This window comes from Aulonocara sp. 'chitande type north' Nkhata Bay, linkage group LG12 (assembly GCF_057382095.1).
Source record: "Aulonocara sp. 'chitande type north' Nkhata Bay isolate Kocher_YH1m ecotype deep benthic linkage group LG12, A_spYH_male_GT1.1, whole genome shotgun sequence".
NCBI classification, from domain to species: domain Eukaryota; kingdom Metazoa; phylum Chordata; class Actinopteri; order Cichliformes; family Cichlidae; genus Aulonocara; species Aulonocara sp. 'chitande type north' Nkhata Bay.
In genome coordinates, this window is record NC_141355.1 from 11,525,809 (window position 1) to 11,546,127 (window position 20,319).

Sequence of the window (20,319 nt, forward strand, 5' to 3'; positions counted from 1 at the left end):
TGGCACTAAAGGAAGGCACTGCAGCACACATTGATAGAAACAAAAAACTTTAATGAAGGTTACAAAAGAAAGGTACCAGAAGACAGCTTGGTGTTCATGGAGCTGTGCGGTCGGAGACAGGTCAGAGTTCAAATAGTCAACTGATTCAAGGTTCTGCTGGGAAACTTTAATGTCCTGTGATGCGTTCCCTACCTCCTCATCTCGCTTTAACTTCAAGCACCTAAAAGATCTCTTGTGGAGAATCTGTTCATCATGTGGACTGACCGTACCAACCATTGCACCACCATGTCAGCCAATTTTAAACACATATTTACTATGGCAAAGTTGTACAAATCACAAAGCAGAATTTACATTATAGTTAAAAATATAAATTCAGAGCACAGGTTTCATGTTTAAATGCAAAATAAGGCAAATACACATATCTATCATATGACCCCAAACCAAAACTACAGATAAAAAAAACAGTGTCCAGTCAGAGGAAAGCAGTCAACTATCTTTATTATCTTGCCCATGAATAAAAGTAACTGTATTAAAGTTTCCATAGCAACATCCAACATGAAGATTTCATCTCTTTGCTTGTCTACCAGTGTTCTTTTGAAGTTGCTGTTGTTGCTGTTATGCTAAGCTAACATGGCCATCTTACAGTCTCTAAAACAGCAAAATCCCCAATATGTTCTTTTACAACTATCGGGGAGTGCTGTGTGCATGTTCATTTACCAACACTCTGTTGAAGTTTACGGTTTCCGTGACTTTTACTATTCCCTCTATAATGACGACACATCCCAGACGATGTTCCTTCTAGTGACAGTGAGTCTACCATCCATCATGATGGAGTGACTGCAGTGTTTTCCACCTATTTCAATGTGATAATGTCACCTCTGTTGTCAGGAATTATGGTTCAGCAGTAACGGGGAGTTTCACTTGGAAGAGACAAGCGTCTTTTTTAAATTTACACCACAGTCCCACTGTTGTGTTGTCACAGAGCACACCTGAGCACACCTGTGTTAACTGCTTAGTTGGCATCGCTGTAGCCCACGGACTTGTTGTACTCTTGAATCTTCTGTTTGATGTGAGAGAGCTTGTTCTTTAGATACTCACACCTCTCTCTTTTTTCCAAATATGTTGGGTCCTAACAAGGAAAACATAAATCAGTAAAATTGAGTACATTTCTTCACAAAGATTTCAGTAAACCACACAAGTATTAAGAAACCAGGCAGTACATTTGAACCCTAATGGTGACACACCATTAGAGGTCTCAAGTTGGGTTTTTCAGACTTTCAGTGTTCGTTTGCTTGTCAAAATATGAAAACAGGATAGATAGTACAAGAAAGCTGCCATGATTAATCTGAGCTAGAGCTCCAAATCACTGTCATTGTTATGGCCTTCTATCCTACAAAAGCCATTACCCATCACCTGCTATACCACACAACAGTAAGGTGATTTGGCATCTGCATTTTTCTGATTCCTGTAGTAGGATTTGTATGTACAGCAGCAGAGAGACTTAGAAAACCAACTCATCTATCATCTGTGACAGTGGATGTGAAGTAAATTTAAACAATTTACTTGTGCTTTTTCACTAAAATAAAAGGGAAGAACACTTTTTAAACTTTTTTTTTAATGATTTATTCATTTTAAGTGGTACTGTGCACTGGGTTTGGATATTCAGCAGGTATGACCCTTCTATGAGGAGTTTATATGTTTGCTTGTAGGTTTTATTTTTATTTTATTTGTTTTCTTGTCAGGGAGGTGAGGATGCTCCTGTAATAAAAAACCATGTTAGATTAATGCTGCGCAGTAAAGCACTAGATTATTAACCTCTGGGGTTTCAGTTCCTTGACTAAAGTCCAATTAAAAATGACTTCCCTTCTCAGACTGTTGCATTCGCAACCCAAGCCCAGTGAAGTGACAGAAAATGGATGGATAAAAATAAAACAATAATGAAACAAATACTGGAAACTACAAAAATATGAGTCTAACACAAGAACGATATATAATGGTTAGTGAGACAAGTGTGACTCAGCTGAAAAACTGCATTTATTTTCCAAACAAATTCATATGTTGTAAATAGATTCTTCTTAGGTTTGATGAGAGTTTGGAGTTATGCACTCAAACAAGTGTCTGCTAGGTTTTTTGGTTTATCCAAACCTTTCTGTAAAACATCCCCCCCCCCCCCAAATATATGAAAGCACAACAGAGTGTTAGTGGGGCAGCTCTTTGATCTAAGTATTATTAAAAATAATAACTGTTATTAACAGAGACATGAAGGGATATCTTTTACAGAAACACCCCTTCCCTAAGACCCCAGTCTGACAGACAACAATTCATGATGTATACTCACAGCTTTCTTCCTCTGATACTCCATTAAAATACCATTTATCCGCTCCTTCTCCTGAAACAAAGCAAACGTGTTACTGGATGTAATGTTACAATGTGTGTGTCTGTCTATCTGCTCGCTAGCAAAATTACCATTTGGCTGGAGGGCCGGGATGGAAGGTTCGCCATCATTTCATCCATCTCTTCGAACTTCTTGGCCATGGCCTGGACCTCAGCATGCAGTTCTTTGTACTCAGCATACTGGTCATTGAACACAGCCTTGTACTGGTCCCTCTCCTCATCTGTGTAAATGCTGGGATACTTCCTGTAGAAACAGCAAAGGAAACAATATTTCTTGGAGCACTGGCAGCTGAATGTGTCTAACACAGGTGTTTAACTGGGATACCCTCCTTTATCTTATCTTACTTATCTTATTCTTGATCTTAAACTGCTAATAAAAATCTGATTTCTGAGGATGGTTTAGAAAATAGTTAGTTTGGTAAACTGGTAACTGAATAAACTACTTTCTAAACCATGTGTGCACCTTTAATTTTTGTCTTACTGACACCAAATCCATGAAAAGATCTAAGATCATAAAGGAACCAGTGAAGGCAGCTTAAATATGCACTCAAAAAATAATTGTTTTTGAAGGCTCAGTAATGTTCTACTAGAGCTGGTCAGAGGAGTTTTTAGCAAACTGTTATCAAGCACAAGTAATAATGTACTATTTGTAGTGTGGATTTAACCCACATTTAGAGTTGTGCTGTGTATTTAGGCCAGCAGGACACTGTGTGATGACACTTTCTGGATAACAATGGAGTTCAGTGATAAAGGAATTAAATGTGTGGCAATACTTATTTTTGATTCTCCATAGGGCATTCTTTGACAGTGTAGCACATTAAATGCCAAAGACCAGCACTTCCTAGTCCTACCCACACTGGGCCAGAAGGTCTATCTGATGTGTGTCGGTGTTGTTCCTGGATCATCATAATAATATTTGTCCAGGATCAACATCGCATCTGACCAAACATAGTTATGATGTCATAGCTTTGCGGATGTCCACTCAAGAAAAAAAAAATCCAAAATGAGGGCTGTTAGGGCCAAGGTGTGATTGTGGTGAGGGTTTGGTGTGTGATGTGATGGTGTTTCCACATCGCAAAGCTATGACATCACTACAGTATGACTAGTCACTTGCAATGATGAAACCTGGACCAACATTAAATTTGTTGATCCAGTAACTGGACCGACAGGAGGACATCAGATGGTGTAAACAGAAACACGCGCAACAAGCTACACATGAACTGTATGCCACTTTGTGTGAGATGGGCCTAACGTGAAAGTGTGACAAACAGTAGCACTGGTGAAATGGTTATTCAGCCTTTGTAGCAGTGAGTTTTCTAGAAGAGCCATAATTCACATAGTCTGTACTGGAGTGTTCACAAACTAAAAGAGGTCACACCATTCTGGGTGGTTTGGAGTTATGTATTTTTCATTTACAGACGTAAGTGTGATACTGCTTTCCCAGAATACCCATGTACAAAAACACAGTGGTCATCATTGCACTGCTGGAGGTTTTATTTCTGTTAAAACACTTTAATTTAATTCTATTTTATTTATATAGCATCATATCCAATCAGCAGTCCCCTTGAGGCACTTTATAATGTAAGGTAAAGACACTACAATAGGGAAACACTGCAACACGAGAACAAAATTGGGGACTGTGTTTAATCAGTCTGTTTGTATGTCAAATGTACATGTGACATCTGATACTACACTAGGGCCTCCCTGTTAAATGCACAATACACAGCTGGAAGACGAAACCTAGATGGTAATACTCACGCCACATAGTCGGCTATAACAACAGGTTTGGGGATGTGTCCGGCTGGTATGTGACCACGGAGGATCTCTGGCTCTGGTGCCATGAGAGGAGCAGCTTTTAAGTGGTTGGGAGCATCCATGATGTCTGGCTGAATGGTGGGGAGAGGGGTCTGCTCCGACACCATGGAGGATGGACCAAGCTGCGGCAGGTAAACATAGACACATGTTCAGATCATACATACTGTGTGCACCTTGGTGTCTGCAGGAACATTTCAAACACTTTCTCATACTTACTATAGAGAGTGGGACAGATGAGCCAATGGTTCTTATCTATTGTGTAATGAAAAAGAGAAACAGGAGTTTACTGACATTGGGTAAATACACCCTCTCTGCAAAACCTAAGCTGTGATGCTATGTTCTCTTTAGATAGAAGAGGTTTTCTACTCCCAACCCTTCCAAACAAACCACGCTTGTTCAGTCGCCTTGAGGCGACTTATGTTGTGATTTGGCGCTATATAAATAAAATTGAATTGAATTGAATTGAATTAATTCTACTGTCATGAACTCTCACGTTCACTGAGGCCTGTACAATCTGACATGAAGCTCTTGGGTTGTTTTACTGTGTCTCTGAGCAGTGCATAATCTGATCTTGGGTTGAATTTGCTTTGACATCCACTTGTGAATAATCTTTCTCCTTGTAGAATGCTGGGCTTCAGTTTGTTTCTTAGCTTAATTTCCATGGTGAAATCATCAAGGTGTGCAACACACGAATAAACAAATGGACTGGCTCTTATATAGCACTTTTCTACTCCATCTGATCACTCAATAGAACTTGCCTTATTGACCCAATCATACAAGCACTTTTTTCTATGCTTTTCTATACACAATTGAATATTAGATTAGAATAAAAACTGGAGATAAAGAGAATAACAGCTGGCTAGTTCTTTGGGGGGCATAACTATTCAAAAACACAACAGGATAAGCATCACTGCTCAGTATTACTTTTCAGTTTTATTGTAGGGTTATTACCTAACAGTGTAATGCACTTTGAAATTGCTGTGGCTGTTGTTGTCATTTGGTGCAATAGAAATAACACTGAATTACACTGAAAATAAAATTGTTGCATGTAAAAAAAGCTCATCCAGTGAAGCGGGTGATTACTTAACATTACTTACAAAGCGGTCTTACAACAGCGTCCAGGAATGCTGACTCTATTTTCTAGAGGATTGATTGGCATTAGGTTTTGGTTTTGTATGTGCTGATCTCTTATCTTGGATATAAAAGCACAGGATGGGTGCAAAAACATGATAGTTTACTTACTGGGGTACACTGTCATGTAATAGAATTAATGTTTTATTACATGACAAATTTAACCCTAAGCCCCCAAAATGTTCTCTGGAGTATCTCCAGGCCTCTGCATTAAAGGTCAGATTAGGTATTTAGCTGTGAATATTATTTTTGTGCTTTTTGTGTGTGTGTCAGACCTCCTGTGCCAGCCCCTCTTTCCTCATCCTGGCTGCTTCATGTCTCCACAGCTTCACACACACCGCTGCACTAATAAAGTAGAGCACCATGGTGATGAAGATGAAGATAATGGCTGCTGTCTGGCCAGACTCGGTGCGACAGAATGCACCGTTCACTCCATTATTGAAGACTGGCGAGTAGCACAGCCCCCCTCGAGTTGTGTCATTCACATACACCAATCCTGCGGCTAAATAGAGCACACCCAGCACCAGATTTATGGAACACTCTGTTAGAGGCCACCATGAGGAATCCAGAAGGATGGCTCTGTAGTACAGGGTCATGCCAAGAACAACCAGAATAACTGTCACTATCCATGCAAGGCCAGCCACAACCAGAACAAAAGGCGTCTTGGGTCCTGTGTATAAATAACCCCCAGACCCATATGCAGCAGCGCCTCCACCAAGCCCTCCATACAGCTGCGGCCCAGAGTACCCATACATATTGAACCACTCATTGTCCTTATGAACGTAAGCGCAGACACAGGCAAACACTGCAGCTCCAAGCAGCAGCTGCACACCGCCCAGGATCCTTAGCAAGCCAGCCCATGACTTCATGTAGGAGTAGCGCGCATGATATTCTTCCACCCGCTCCTGGTACGTCTGAACTGAGACATTGGTGGGCACTGCAGATGCAGAGTCAAATGCTTCGGCACCGAGCAGCAGTCCATCTCGCTCCTTTTGAGATGTGTAGCTGCCTCCAGAGCCACCATAGCGGTCTCGATAGGAGCCTGGAAGGGAGGGAGATGGAGGGGCAGAGTGAGGCGGTGAGCAGGGGACTCCTGATGTGGTGTGGCACTTAGCACTCTTTTTGGATGAAGGAGCAGGGGAATCAGGGCCAGACCCACCCTTGCTACCACGGTTACTGCTGTTGCCACGGAAAAAGTTCTTGACAGAGTCAGGGATGAAGCGGCGAACTGGCTTAATGTCCATAGCGTCCCGGTCTTCGTCCATTGGGTCGTCATTGCTGGGGGGATAGAAAGCTTCAGGTCCAACAGGTGGCTGTTCAGGTAGAGGGGGAGGGGGCAGGGAGTCTAAGCTGACAGCTGGCACTGTCCCATGCAGGAGTTGTGGAGGTGGAGGTATTGCAAGGTCCCCATACAGGGAATCTGCTGGGACCTGGTCATAGAGTGGCATCTCCCTCACTCGGTCAAATCTGGAGACTCCTGAAAACATCGCAGCTTTGACTTTCTGCAAAGAGAAACAGAGAGGATTACAATGGCATAGTACCAAGATCTGAACTTACAGCACCTCTAAAATAAAAACACAGGCCTTAGTTTCATTCCTCATCTTCTCGCAGCTGCTTCCTTTAGGGGGTACCAAAGGAGATCATCTGCCTCCATCTCACCCTGTCCCAGCATCCTCATCTGTCACTACATCCATGAACCTCCTCTGAGGTCTTCCACTTTTTCTCCTGCCTGGCAGCTCCATCTTCATTATTTCATTATCCTTTGGATAAACTGGACACTCTCCCTCCACTGCATATGTCCAAACCATCTCATCCCAGACTGAGCTGTCCCTCCAATGTACCTATTGCTAATCCTGGATTGCTCATCTGAGCATTTTCAGTTTGGCCTTCTGTCTTATTGTCAGTGCCACCGTCTCCAAAGCATACATCATGGCAGGTCTCACTACCTACTTATAAACCTTCCTTTTCATTACTGTACACTGCACCCTGCCTGCACTCTCTTCTTCATTTCTCTTGGGCACTGCCATTGGAGGTATTTAAACTCATCCACCTTGAATACCTCTGCTCCTTGCAGGTTCACTGATACAGTTTCACTGCTTTCCATAAATCATGACAGCACTGTACTTTTGAATTTTTGCCAAGGTCCAAGAAAAAAATATCAGCTACAGCGAGAACTTTAATAAATGATCAGATGACACAAATTGGATGAAACAAATTCAGAATGTAATGTAATTCCATTAATTGAGTCATAAATGCAAAACGTATGCTGTAAAGCCAACTGTTCGTCTGCTGGTGGGTGACCAGTCTTTACTCAATTTGAAGAACAGTAAACTGTTTGGATTTAAATGTCTACGAATTCCAAAATTATCCCTCTAAGATAATAAAAGTACTGTGATTATCCAGTCTGCACTGCTGTGTCAGTGCTCCACACAGGAGCTCCAATAAATACTTGGTATACCGAATACCCACCAACTCTGCTGTGGAGGAATTTTGGCTTGTTTTTCCTTTTCAGAACTGCTTTATGCTGGAAACACTGACCATTCACACCTCAGCAGGTTTGGGTCCAGACTGTGCTTAGGCTATTTTAAACTTAGTTTTGGAATTTTGTGCTTGGTTTAGATGAAAGAGGAACCATGTCTTCTTAAAAGATCATACAATAATCTCTCAACACCTTGAGGCGATTTTGAAGCATGGGAAAGTATCATCCACATAAATATTTCCTAGCTTTCTTGTTTTCTTATATGTGATGTACAAGAAAATGTCCTTCATCAACCAAGTCTATTTCTCGGTCACTGGAGTCTTTAATTCAGGTCCCCACTGTAGGCTTGTCTGCCACTAAGTGTGGTGCAGCTGACTGCAATCCACTGTGTCTCACATCTCATCAGTCAGGTCAAGGTTTCAGCGCTTGTCCTTCATTTGGCTGCAGAGCAGCACTCTTGCCATAATTAAAATGGTGAATGCCTCACACCAGCAGACTTTTCAGTCAAGGCTGTCTACATGAGGCATCTTCCATTTATTAAGTTAATATAACTGTTATTTGTAAAAACTGGGAAAGCTTAAGGGAACTGTAGCAAAACAGCTAATTCCATGAGTAAAATGACGAGAAATGAGCACAAGATCAGAGATTTTGTTTTGTTTTGTTGTTTTTGTTTAAACAGAGAACATTCACAATAATTTCATTTTTACGTTATTTGTGAATATTTCTAGAATATTCTCAGTATGACATTGCACAATAGGACGTTTTTTTCTCTTGCTTCATGGCAGCACTCCTCAATAAGTAAACTAAAGGAGAGATTTGTAGTTTTACAGAGCTTAGCTCAGACTCCCCATGACTCAAGGCTCACAAAATATACACTATTTAGGACTCCTAGCTTAATCTCTTATGTTGGTCACAGGTTCTTCAAAGGGCGTCTGTACATCAGCACAAGGTACCGCCTTTACCGTCAGGTCCCAAAAGCGCACCGACACATGATGAGGGTGGCAGAGCTGGGAGTGCACGGCTTGACCACAACACACAGAGCACTTCAGACTGGAAGTCCATCTGTTCCCCTCCTATTCAAACTTCACTCATTCGCTGACTTACCTTCTCACTGGTGTCGGTGCTGGTCTGTGACACAGGCAACAGCCTCCTGTCTTTGTTTTCTCACACTTATAGGTCAGGCATCGCTATGAACAGTGGTTAAAGCGCAGTCAGGAGCCGGAAAAGCAAAGTGCTCGCACCTCCCCACCGCGGTAAAACTTACCTGACCTGTCCGGCCAGCCTCACGATGCGTTCACGGCCTCTTTTCACATCTGAATCCTCACTCTCTAATTCTTACGCCACATTGTTGTGTTCCCTTGAGTAAAGGCGACTTTCAACAACCGTTTTTATAAGTAATATTTTAATACATTTATTTTTATTCTTTTGCAAAAAAAAGTATCACTTATTATAACTGTAAAAAATGTTGATTGGAAACGTAAGTGATATCGGTAGCTTAGCCCCTTATTTCTTGATAGATGTGAGCGCAGTTTACTCTATAGAAATGTACTTCCTCAGCATAGGGTGATCCTTATGAGTCCTAATATCTGATCCTAATGAGTCAGAGACATTATGAGATGGTGATTAAAAATCTATAAAAAAAATTAAAAATACAAACAAAATACCGCACTGTTGCAGAACATGTAATTAATGCTGCAGAAAACCACCAGTCTGATAGTTTAATGCACAGAGCAGTAAAATAAACATATTAATTCCAGTGACTCGTTTTTTGAATGGCCGATGTGATGATTAACAGGCAGAGTCAATCAATCTGCAGGAAAAAACATTTATCAAATACTGAAATCCAAAGGGACGCTGAAAAATGGCACCTACATCCATATAGCTATGTTGTAGGAATTTTAGGATTTAGGATTTTAGGGTAGTTTAAATTTCACTATTGACAATTTATGAGATTACATTTGATGGTTTTATACGTCTTTTACTTTGCACGTCTTCTCCCAGACACTTTGTGAGTCGATCCAATGTAAAAGTAAACCAAAGAAGAGAGAACCTAAATTCGGATTCTATTCTTTTCTTCTAGATTTAATTATTTTCTTTTCTTTGCTATTTTGTTTATCCTTCTGTCTCACCCTCACCTGTTTCTTTCTCTCTTTGTGTGTGCATGTGTTAGAAATGAAGGATATTCCACCAGTGACCATTGCCAAGTTCTTTATAATGATCGGGTACATTACATTCAGTGTGTTTTTTGGATCAAATGAAGTACTCCCCCGTGCTCAGAGGGCAACTGGATTGTATCGATACAAAGTGACAATAACTATATTATTTAAAAGTTTCAGAAAGGCCAGAAGAGAGATCAGAGGCTGACAGCTGACTATCAATGATGACAGCATAATGATTCAGTGCACTGGCATGAACATAAGTGCACTTTCGTGGTCAAGACAATACATAATTAATACATAATTTTTTCTCTGTCTTGTATGTATAGAAATACGCTTCTAAATTAGATAACATAAACACATCTAGACTAGACAGGTTACTGTGTATGTTAAATTGTACAGGTGGTGGGTGCCATGTGTCCCATCTCCTCCCGCTCTCTTCTCCCTTCCCCTCACTGCCAACTGGTAGTAGCTGATAGCTATCTGGAGGAAGAGCCTTTGCAGTCAGCGACGATCTGAAACATCACCAAATGCTATTTCGTCTTTTGAGAAGATTTTTTATTTTATTTTACTGTTCACAGTATTTGTTAAGTAGATTTGACCTGAATCCATCTGAGTGGCAAAACCACATCTTATCTTGTCTATTTCGGCTCATCTGAGTTCCCAGGCCAACTAATGTTTATGCCAATGTACCACGGTTATCCAATCATCATCATCATCATCATCATCATCATCATCATCAGAGGGACAGGCAGTTTAAATCGGGAATAACGTGTGAGGGGCGGAGCTGCTTCTGCATGAATCCTACTACTGTTTGTCGTTAACTGTTATAACGACGCATATGCCTATTCTGACCAATCACGTGTTGACATTGTCTTCCGTATTTTAGGACTTGTCAAGTGGTGATTGGTGGAAAGCAGCATTGCGGTTCGGAAGTGAGTGCCGGTCATGACAGCAGAGACACAAAGATGGAGGTGGTTGGTACTATCCGCGGGCTCATCAGGTCGTTGCTCTTCTTGCTGCTGTGGTCCAGCTGTGAAGGACGAGACTCGGAGCTCAGTTATGTGACCTGCGGCTCCCTAGTCAAACTGTTTAACACCAGACACAACGTCCGACTGCACTCCCACGACGTTAAGTACGGCTCAGGTAAGTGTTCAGAGAGCTGCCGGTGTACGGCCACAGCAGCTCTGAGGCGTCAGCATTGCGCTTACTGTGCTAGAAGAGCTTTGTAGAAGCAAAAAATACCCGGAAATTCAACCCGAGCACAACTTCCGACTACCTTTCCCCACGCTGAAGTTAAGAAGAGGTTCGCTCCATGATTGCATGTCTTAGTTAGTCTTTGGGAGCGTGCTGCTTTTGTGCTATAAGCACAAGAATGAGAAACTGATATTCCCATCAGTGCAGTTTGGCATTATAGAGTTACCTGCTTTATAAGAGCATCCATTAAGTCAGTGAGTTTGGGGTCGTCCCCATCAAGCACCAGGGTTAGGCTGACTTTCACATCTGCCATTTGGTAGAGAGGCTTTAAGTAAGGTTTGCATACTGTAACAGTGACTCACTGAAACTATGAAACTCACTTCTTTTTCATATCGTACGGTCCTAGCAGATGTTTCGGCCTTGTCCCTGAAAGTTGCTGGTTTGAAAGCGAGGTAATGCTTGTTACATGTGTAGCCAGCCTGGGACAAGTGCACATCCACTTTAGCCTCATGTGACGTCAAACTTTCTCAGATAAGTCATTTTAGAAGTGAATATAGCTGAAATCATAGAACAGCCTAGACTTTAACTGATGTCAAGTCAGCTTGCACTGACGTCTCTTTTGGGTCTCACATTTAAATGACAAAATCAACACTTTGAATTCAGATGTAGATATTATGTCTGCTTCATTTGTTATGGAATGACAGTTGAGCAGGCCTCACCCAGCTATCAAGCTACTTGTCAGTCAGTTTTCTGTTAATTTTTTGAACCATTGAAATCGGACATGTGTATAAAGATGACTGTGGATTTTGTAAAGCTGCTTAAATGAAATGTGGTGGTCTACAGGTATATTTGTCCCACAAAATATGGACCAAACTGTCCTGTAATAGTGGGAAAGGCAGGGCACACCTGGACAGGTCACTAGTCTGCACAAAGGGCAGTGGAGAACATTCAAACTCCACACTGAATCTAACTGTAGTCAGAACATTATAAGTTTGACAGGCTGCATCACAGAATAGAATATTCAATTTATTGAGCTTAACATAAAGGGTAATTGGCTCCACATATTAAGCACACAGTTACAAATCTGGGCTTTATATTGGATGGTGATTGTAAAATGGACAGACAAATGGCGTAGCATCTTTCATTTTAGAAAAATGGGTAAAGGTAAAAACCTATTCTCTGCAGGCAGCAGAGACAGTAAAACATGCCCACCCCTTCCTTATTGCGACTTTTAGTTAGGAGAAGTTGGAGATCATGCAGCATCATACAACAAAGTTGACATCCTGTCCACTGTTGCAAGCTGGCATTCCTGCAGGTCATGTACAGCTTGATTTTCGTAACCTGGCACATTGTGCCGTTACTGCTGCAGCTGGGTTGAAGACCGTATCATTTTGTCGGTTTTTACCCCTATTTTAATGACATATCAGTGCAGAAGCTCAAAGATGTACAGATAATACAGAAAGACATGTTGCAACAGTTTGAAAGGGTGAGACTTTGTGGAAAATACTTTGAAAACACGCACTGCAATGTCTTTGCTTCTAGTTTTCTTCTACTATATGAGTGCTGATGTGGCGGTATTGTCAGGTGGGAACATCTTGAGTCTCTAACCCATTCAAAACCCCAACTCACACCTTATGTCAAGTGACCTCAGTAGGTCACATGATAGGGTGGGCCAAGGTGTCACAGTGGTTTCAAGTGAAATCTCTGGGAAACGCAGCTAGCATCTCAAGCTTCAGTGATTTAGTAATGTAACATATTAGTTTTGTTTTTCTAAGCTCTAATGATGATGTTGATATTTATATAACAAAGGAATGGCCCACACCTGCCCATGAAATTCAGTTACAAAACAAATCTGGTTTCTTGCAAGTGTTGTTTGGGCAGAGCTGTAATGGCAGCTGCACTAGCTGCAGTCTTCCACGTGTATTTTTTTCCTGTGCTAGTGGTTGCTCTTTTCCTATCAGCATGTAAGGATGGACAAGAACAATTGTAAGTGTATGCTAGACTCATCTGTTCCGGAAAAACTGCAGCCTTGGTACATAAGCTCCCTACCATGCCAGTGGTACTTGACAGATAATTAAATAAATACACATTATTATAAATATTATATCAAAGGGTATCATAAGTATCAATTCTGGTGACATCCCTGATATATAACAATATAAAATATATACTTAAAGTCTGAACAGGGACGTCCACTTTTACACAAGATCTTCAACATGTGGATGTGACAGGATCTGATGTTGAATAATCTTGTGTACAGAGCGAGACTGATGGGGTAGCGAGCTATGTTGACCTTAAAGCCTTTCTTTCTATGTCAAAAAATTGGCCCTCTTTTTGCCCAGCTAAATCACCATAGCAACTTATTCACCATGGTAACCTGGTTGGGAGCAGGTTATGTGTTTTGGTTCAAAATTGTCTGCAAGAGATTCTTGAATGTTTAAGTGCATTAGACTGCTGTTCAACTTCACTGTCAGCTGTAAAGTACCAGCTGAGACTGCACTGTGTTGTCACTGGAATGTGCATGTGTTCAGCTGGTGCTGCAGAATGGCCAAATGTTTTCATACATAATTCTAAATACAGAATTAAGCTGCTTGTTCTCATTTATACTGCTAGAATTACAACTACTAGGACACAGGACATACACCAAGAATGAATGAATCAATGAATCTAATTAATTTCACTGTGATCTTCAGACAAAAGTGAAGTGTTTTCTACGTCTCCTATATTAGGCTGTGTGACAGTAACATTTTTACGCTATCAGTATTAATGTTAATAGTGATTTTTCTACTGCATTAAACTCTTGTCCTACTTGCAAAAGCATTACGTTTTACTGTTATATTGTCTTGATGTTCTTGTTTGGATTTTTGTCGTTGTCATCGTCATCTCTATCATCATTAGATCGTGTCTGATTGGAGTAGCCCACACTCAATGGGATGATGCAGTCCTTTTCTCGTGAGTGCGCTCAGAACCTGAAGTAGAGAGCCTGACTTATCACAGAAACCCAATAACAATCATGGCAATATACATTTCCTCCAAATAGCATTTCAGTTTTGTTATGGTAGTCAATGTTCAAAGAAAACTCAACTGTGTTGAACTTCCTTCATCGTTCACTCCTTCTGTCAGGAAGGCTTTATATCCTACGTCCCGATGAACAGAATTAAGTTTTTAGGATTTCATTACCTGGAAGATACCATAGAATAGTTTGTAACAACGCTGCTAGTTTCCTCTCAAGTATAAACCTACAGACTGCACACAGTCTCCAGCAATTTCTAACGGAAGAGTTTTATTCTATATCAAAAACCTATTGATTGTCCCTCAGCAGCGCCTGTTGATCTACTTGTTGTTTTCAGAGAGAAGTGCATATTCAATTCAATTCAATTCAATTTTATTTATATAGCGTCAAATCACAACAACAGTCGCCTCAAGGCGTACAGTAGATCCTACAATAATAGATACAGAGAAAAAAAAAACAACAATCATATGACCCCCCCCCCCCCCCCCCCTTATGAGCAAGCACTTTGGTGACAGTGGGAAGAAAAAACTCCCTTTTAACAGGAAGAAACCTCCAGCAGAACCAGGCTCAGGGAGGGGCGGCCATCTGCTGCAACCGGTTGGGGTGAGAGAAGGAAAACAGGATAAACACATGCTGTTGAATAGGCAGAGATGAATAACGGGTACGATTCAATGCAGAGAGGTCTATTAACACATTGTGAGTGAGAGAGGTGACTGGAAAGGAAAAGCTCAATGCATCATGGGAATCCCCCAGCAGCCTACGTCTATTGCAGCATAACTAAAGGAGGATTCAGGGTCACCTGGTCCAGCCCTAACTATATGCTTTAGCAAAAAGGAAGGTTTTAAGCCTAATCTTGAAAGTAGAGATAGTGTCTGTCTCCCGAATCCAAACTGGGCGCTGGTTCCACAGAAGAGGGGCCTGAAAACTGAAGGTGGGCCATTTATATGGATACACTGTAATAACATGGGAATGGTTGGTGATATTAAAGTCCTGTTTGTGGCACATTAGTATATGTGAGGGGGCAAACTCTTCAAGATGGATGGTGACCATGGTGGCCATTTAGAAGTCGGCCATCTTGGATACAACTTTTGTTTTTTTTCAATAGGAAGAGGGCCATGTGACACATCAAACTTATTGGTAATGTCACAAGAAAAACAATGGTGTGCTTGGTTTCAACGTAACTTTATTCTTTCATGAGTTATTTACAAGTTTCTGACCACTTATAAAATGTGTTCAATGTGCTGCCCATTGTGTTGGATTGTCAGTGCAACCCTCTTCTCCCACTCTTCATACACTGACAGCAACACCGCAGGAGAAATGCCAGCACAGGCATTCCAGTATTCGTAGTTTCAGGTGCTGCACATCTGGTATCTTCACACCATAGACAATTGCCTTCAGATGACCCCAAAGATAAAAGTCTAAGGGGGTCAGATTAGGAGACCTTGGGGGCCATTCAACTGGCCCACGGCTAATATCCGCCGAAGGGAAGTTCGACTAATGCCACTCTCCAGTGACGTGCTATGCTGTGGGCTCTTGCTGAATGAAGCTAGGACAGCCACTGCTGTTTCTTCATTAGTGACAGTTTTCTTGCGTCCACATATTGGGCAAATCCAACACTGAATCAGTTTCGCGAAACTTAGCAAGCAGTTTGCTAACTGTAGCATGGGAGATGGGTGGTCTCGTAGGGTGTCTTGCATTGAAATCTGCTGCAATGACCCGGTTACTGCGTTCACCAGATATCAACACAATTGTGATCCGCTCCTCACGTGTTAACCTCTTTGACATGTCAATGGCTGTGAACAAAGAGAAACTTGTAAATAACTCATGGAATAATAAAGTTACGTTGAAACGTTATTTACGTTGTTATTTTGGTTAGTAATGTTCTTGCTGTGCCATAACATCTAATTAGTGATTTCGATGGAATGCAGACTGTTATTGAAGTAAATGGGCAGAGTTGGAGATCATCTGCAGAAGGTTTTGGTTATATTAGCAAACCTTGAGAATGAAATTGTATATAATGGGCATATAGCCTGTTCTATGAGCACAATGCTCAACAACAAGTCTTTATCTACTTGGCTGCTGAATCTTAACAGGCTTGCATGCACTGAGCACTCTGTGCTTCATTGGTGGAACAGTAATTAATAATTCAAGATCAAAAGTACTATAAATGCATGATGCCTCGATGCCACTTAATTGTATAATTTTGTGTGTGTGTGTGTGTGTGTGTGTGTGTAGGCAGTGGACAGCAGTCTGTAACTGGAGTGGAGAATGCAGATGATGCCAACAGCTACTGGCAGGTTCGTGGGAAGCCCAACAATCCATGTCTGCGTGGTGCTCCCATCAAATGTGGCCAGGCCATTCGCATCACACACATGAAGACTGGACGAAACCTCCACACACACCACTTCAGCTCTCCTCTGTCTAATAACCAGGTCAGACACACACAACTGTTTCTCTTGCTCTTTTAAACACATGTGGATGTTCACCAGGGTACAAATGCTTCCCTTCTCCTCTGCACCATCCACAGGAGGTGAGTGCTTTCGGAGAGAATGGCGAGGGTGACGACCTGGACGTGTGGACGGTTCAGTGTGAAGGCATTCACTGGGAGCGCGACGAGGCTGTGCGCTTCAAACACTTGGGCACAGACGTCTTCCTGAGTGTGACGGGCGAACAGTATGGCCACCCCATACGTGGACAGCGGGAGGTGCACGGCATGAGCTCCCCCAATCAGCACAACTGGTGGCGTACTATGGAGGGTGTCTTCATCCAGCCCAGCCAGGAACCGCTGCGCCACGATGAACTCTGACATCATCATCATCATCATTAGGAGACATGAGCATGGACATGCTTCTGCCTGGACCTGATGTATGACTTGACTGAGAAATCTTTTCTATGTGAAGCACTCGGGGTGTTTTGTGACATGAAGGGGGTTGGCAGGCATTATTTGTGTGTACGTAGTGTAGCCTCAATATGTTCTTTCAGCTTCTTCCTTGGAGAATGTGATGAGGGATAACATTGAGCCAGGGGAGATGCATGAGGATGGCTATAGCCCTGAAGAAAACTATCATTTGATTAATTTTGTCCAGAAATACATAATGACATGTACTGTATGTAATAAAGCCTTTCTTTATTTCATATTTGGTGTATATAGGTGTAATTAGAGCACACTTCACTGTCTGTCTTTTCGCCACTGTTCCTGTGTTTGCAAGGTTCTGGTATCTGGATTCTTTGCTGAGCTTATCTAAGCTTAGCAGGTTGTCTAGATGTCTCCTGCTACCTTAACTCTAGCTGCTGCATTGGGATTGGCACAACACAAGACTGGCTCCGTTATTGATCCTGTCAGCCTTTGTTTACACTGCAGTGTACAACCTGCCAGACTCACAAGGTGGCAGAATACTCCACCTCAGTGCTGAGTCCAATTACAATGCTTGGTTATTTATTGTAATGTGTAACAGTTGATTGTTTTACTGCGCTTTTGTAGAGTGTTGCAATGGAGGAAAACCCTTATCTTGTGACCCCATAGTCCCCCGTAGCACAATGTTGGAGGTCTTTCACAAAGGGACCACAAGCACTCTGCTCACTGTGAGTTTTCTACTGTGGCTCAGGAGATCGAGCAGTCTGGGCAAGATACTAACCCTACGTTGCAGTATGAAAGTGTGTGAATGTTAGAAAGCGCACTCTAGTTTTTTCATAAAGGCAAACTTTAAGAATGGCTCTGTGATGGAGATCAGGGCCCGTATCCCTAAAGAATCTTTGTGCAAAAAGTGGCTCCTAGCGGCCAAATTCTAAGAAAATTCTCAGAGTCATGACGTTTTCTTAGAATTTCCCCTAAAAGTGACACGACTATCCCAGTTAATATAAAAGCTATTCCTCGAGATTCCTAGCGCTTAAAAGGGCTCCTAAGGTGAGATCTGCTAAGAGCAGGGAAGAGGACTTTTAGTGGCTTAGGAGTTCCCCTAAGTAGCTGCACAAAATGGCCAACAGAAGAGGCAGGAGAGATGTCCTGCAAACACTGGATGACAGGGAATTATTGAGACGCTACAGATTGGATCGTGCAGGAATCATGTTTGTGGTGGATCTCCTTAGAGATGCAATTACTTCACCAACTCGACGCCACAACGCTATTACACCGGAGACTAAAGTAATCACAACCCTGAGGTATTTGGCAACCGGGAAAATGCAACAATGCAGCAGTGATGACTTGGGTCTGTCCCAATCCTCCGTCAGCAGTCATCACCCAAACACTGACAGCTTTGTCACAACCTAATATTGTGAGACAATTTGTTTCATTCCCGCTGGATGCCCGCACTTTACACACACATAAAAGGGCATTTATGGACATTGCAGGATTCCCTGGCGTTGTGGGTGTAATTGATGGAACACATGTGAGAATAATTGCACCATCAGAGGACGAGGCTGTCTTTGTTAACAGGAGGAATTTCCACAGCATCAATGTGCAAATAGTATTCAATGCGGCCTGTAAGATTTTGGACATTGTGGCTAAATGGCCAGGCTCCACACATGATGCGAGAATGCTCTCCGAGAGTAGCATCAGACAGCTTTTTGAGAGACGCTATGTGCCAGCTAATTACCACTTGTTAGTGGACAGTGGCTACCCATGCAAACCATGGCTCCTTACACCTTATCTCCAGCCACGCCAAGGGCCCCAACTAAACTATAACAGGTAAGCCAAACAATACAAAAATCATGGAAATGAAATGCAAGCAATATGTTAGAGCATCCAAGTAGTGCAATATTTCCATCAAATAATTAAAGGTCTCTGTATTCTATTGTAGGGCCCACAAGACAACAAGAGCAGTGGTGGAGCGTGGCATAGGCCAGCTTAAGAGGCGCTTTCATGTTCTCCACAGAGAGATGCGGCTGAGGCCTGAAAAAGTCAGCAAAGTCATCATAGCCTGTGCAATATTACACAATATTTGCAAGGTTAGACAGATTGCAGAACCTCTGGAGGATGGTGGTGAAGAAGATATTTACATTCCACAGGGGAACCTAGCCCAGAGTGGACTGCCTTACAGGGCAAACTTCACAAATTTACATTTCAGGCAAGCTGTAGCCCCATGTCTTTTGAGAACTTGTGATGGTATTAAGAACTACCACAGTTTTACTGCACATCACCTGCAATTGTTAAATGCAAGACACAGAACACAATCTGTAAATGGTTTATTTTTTAGGTGTTCAATTTTAAGGCGGTAGTACTCCTCCTGAAGGGAAAGGACTTTTTTGTTGTTGTTCAAACACATCAATTGTGAGTTGCAATCTGCTCTCCTGCAGGGATGCTGACAGAGCAGGTGCTGCGGATGGGAATGGGGTTTGATCCGCCGGGCTATCCTGAGTAGCAGCTGCAGATAGTTCAGGCGGCAATCTCATCGGCAAACTTGATGGGCCCGGTTCTTGTGATGGCTCCATGCTACAGAAATACATAGGCCTAGTTTAATTATTGTTTTGATTAAATTAATTTAATACAATGAGCATGGATAACACATGAAATGGCTTCTGCAATGAATAAACACTGTAGATATGAATAACCCTATGTCCTACCTTTGCTGCACTTCAAGGGCCTGCATCATTGATGTGTCAATGCCTGTTGGCAGCCCGGTGACACTGACCTCAGAGTGTCCCAGGACTTGAAAGACAGTGTCAGCCACCTGGGACAGCCGCTTTGCAGGTGGTCCACCCCCTAGAAAGAAACAGTCAATGAACACAGTACTTAGGCATGTAAATTAACTTTGCCAGCAGGCGCAAGTTGCCAGATTATGTGGTAGGCTATAATATTTTGCTCACCTGTGAGTGAGGATTCCTGCTTGTGTGCTGCAATCTCATCTTTTGCCTTGGACTGCAGCACATATCACCTTATCTCACAACCGTCGCCTGTCCGCACCACCAGTGGAAAAGAGGCATTGATTATTTGGGATATTGTGTCCCAGGCGCGCCTCTTGCCTTGGCTAGTGACAGTTGGGCCAAATTTTCCTCGTAACATACCTTTATGTTCATTCACCAACTGGGCCAGCAACAAACCTTGCTCCTCAGTCCAGTTCGGCTTGCGAGTCCTTTTTTCTCCATTTTCTGTGTTTGTAGGATATTTGTTAACAAGCCTTTATAAATAGACCAGCCAG

The 20,319-nt window shown here is 42.2% G+C and overlaps 2 protein-coding genes and 1 long non-coding RNA gene across 3 annotated transcripts; 1 reads left to right on the forward strand and 2 right to left on the reverse strand.

Moving 5' to 3' along the window:
* Positions 1 to 34: 34 nt before the first annotated feature.
* On the reverse strand, positions 35 to 9,035 carry marveld2b (MARVEL domain containing 2b). Its single transcript, XM_086313548.1, has 7 exons — positions 8,924 to 9,035; positions 5,616 to 6,842; positions 4,426 to 4,461; positions 4,153 to 4,331; positions 2,467 to 2,638; positions 2,339 to 2,389; positions 35 to 1,129 (listed from the first exon to the last, which is right to left on the reverse strand). The coding sequence occupies exons 2-7, from the start codon at positions 6,825 to 6,827 to the stop codon at positions 1,013 to 1,015; spliced, it is 1,767 nt and encodes a 588-aa protein (XP_086169674.1). The 5' UTR covers positions 6,828 to 6,842; positions 8,924 to 9,035; the 3' UTR covers positions 35 to 1,012.
* Positions 9,036 to 10,869: 1,834 nt separating this feature from the next.
* sdf2l1 (stromal cell-derived factor 2-like 1) lies at positions 10,870 to 17,320 on the forward strand. Its single transcript, XM_086313554.1, has 3 exons — positions 10,870 to 11,121; positions 16,421 to 16,617; positions 16,713 to 17,320. Exons 1-3 carry the CDS (start codon positions 10,944 to 10,946, stop codon positions 16,989 to 16,991), a joined length of 654 nt encoding a protein of 217 aa, XP_086169680.1. The 5' UTR covers positions 10,870 to 10,943; the 3' UTR covers positions 16,992 to 17,320.
* A 1,933-nt stretch (positions 17,321 to 19,253) lies between these two features.
* LOC147316994 (uncharacterized) lies at positions 19,254 to 20,033 on the reverse strand. The gene is made up of 3 exons (XR_015131660.1): positions 19,988 to 20,033; positions 19,745 to 19,883; positions 19,254 to 19,613 (listed from the first exon to the last, which is right to left on the reverse strand). It is a non-coding gene; the product is annotated as an uncharacterized LOC147316994 (long non-coding RNA).
* Positions 20,034 to 20,319: the final 286 nt, after the last annotated feature.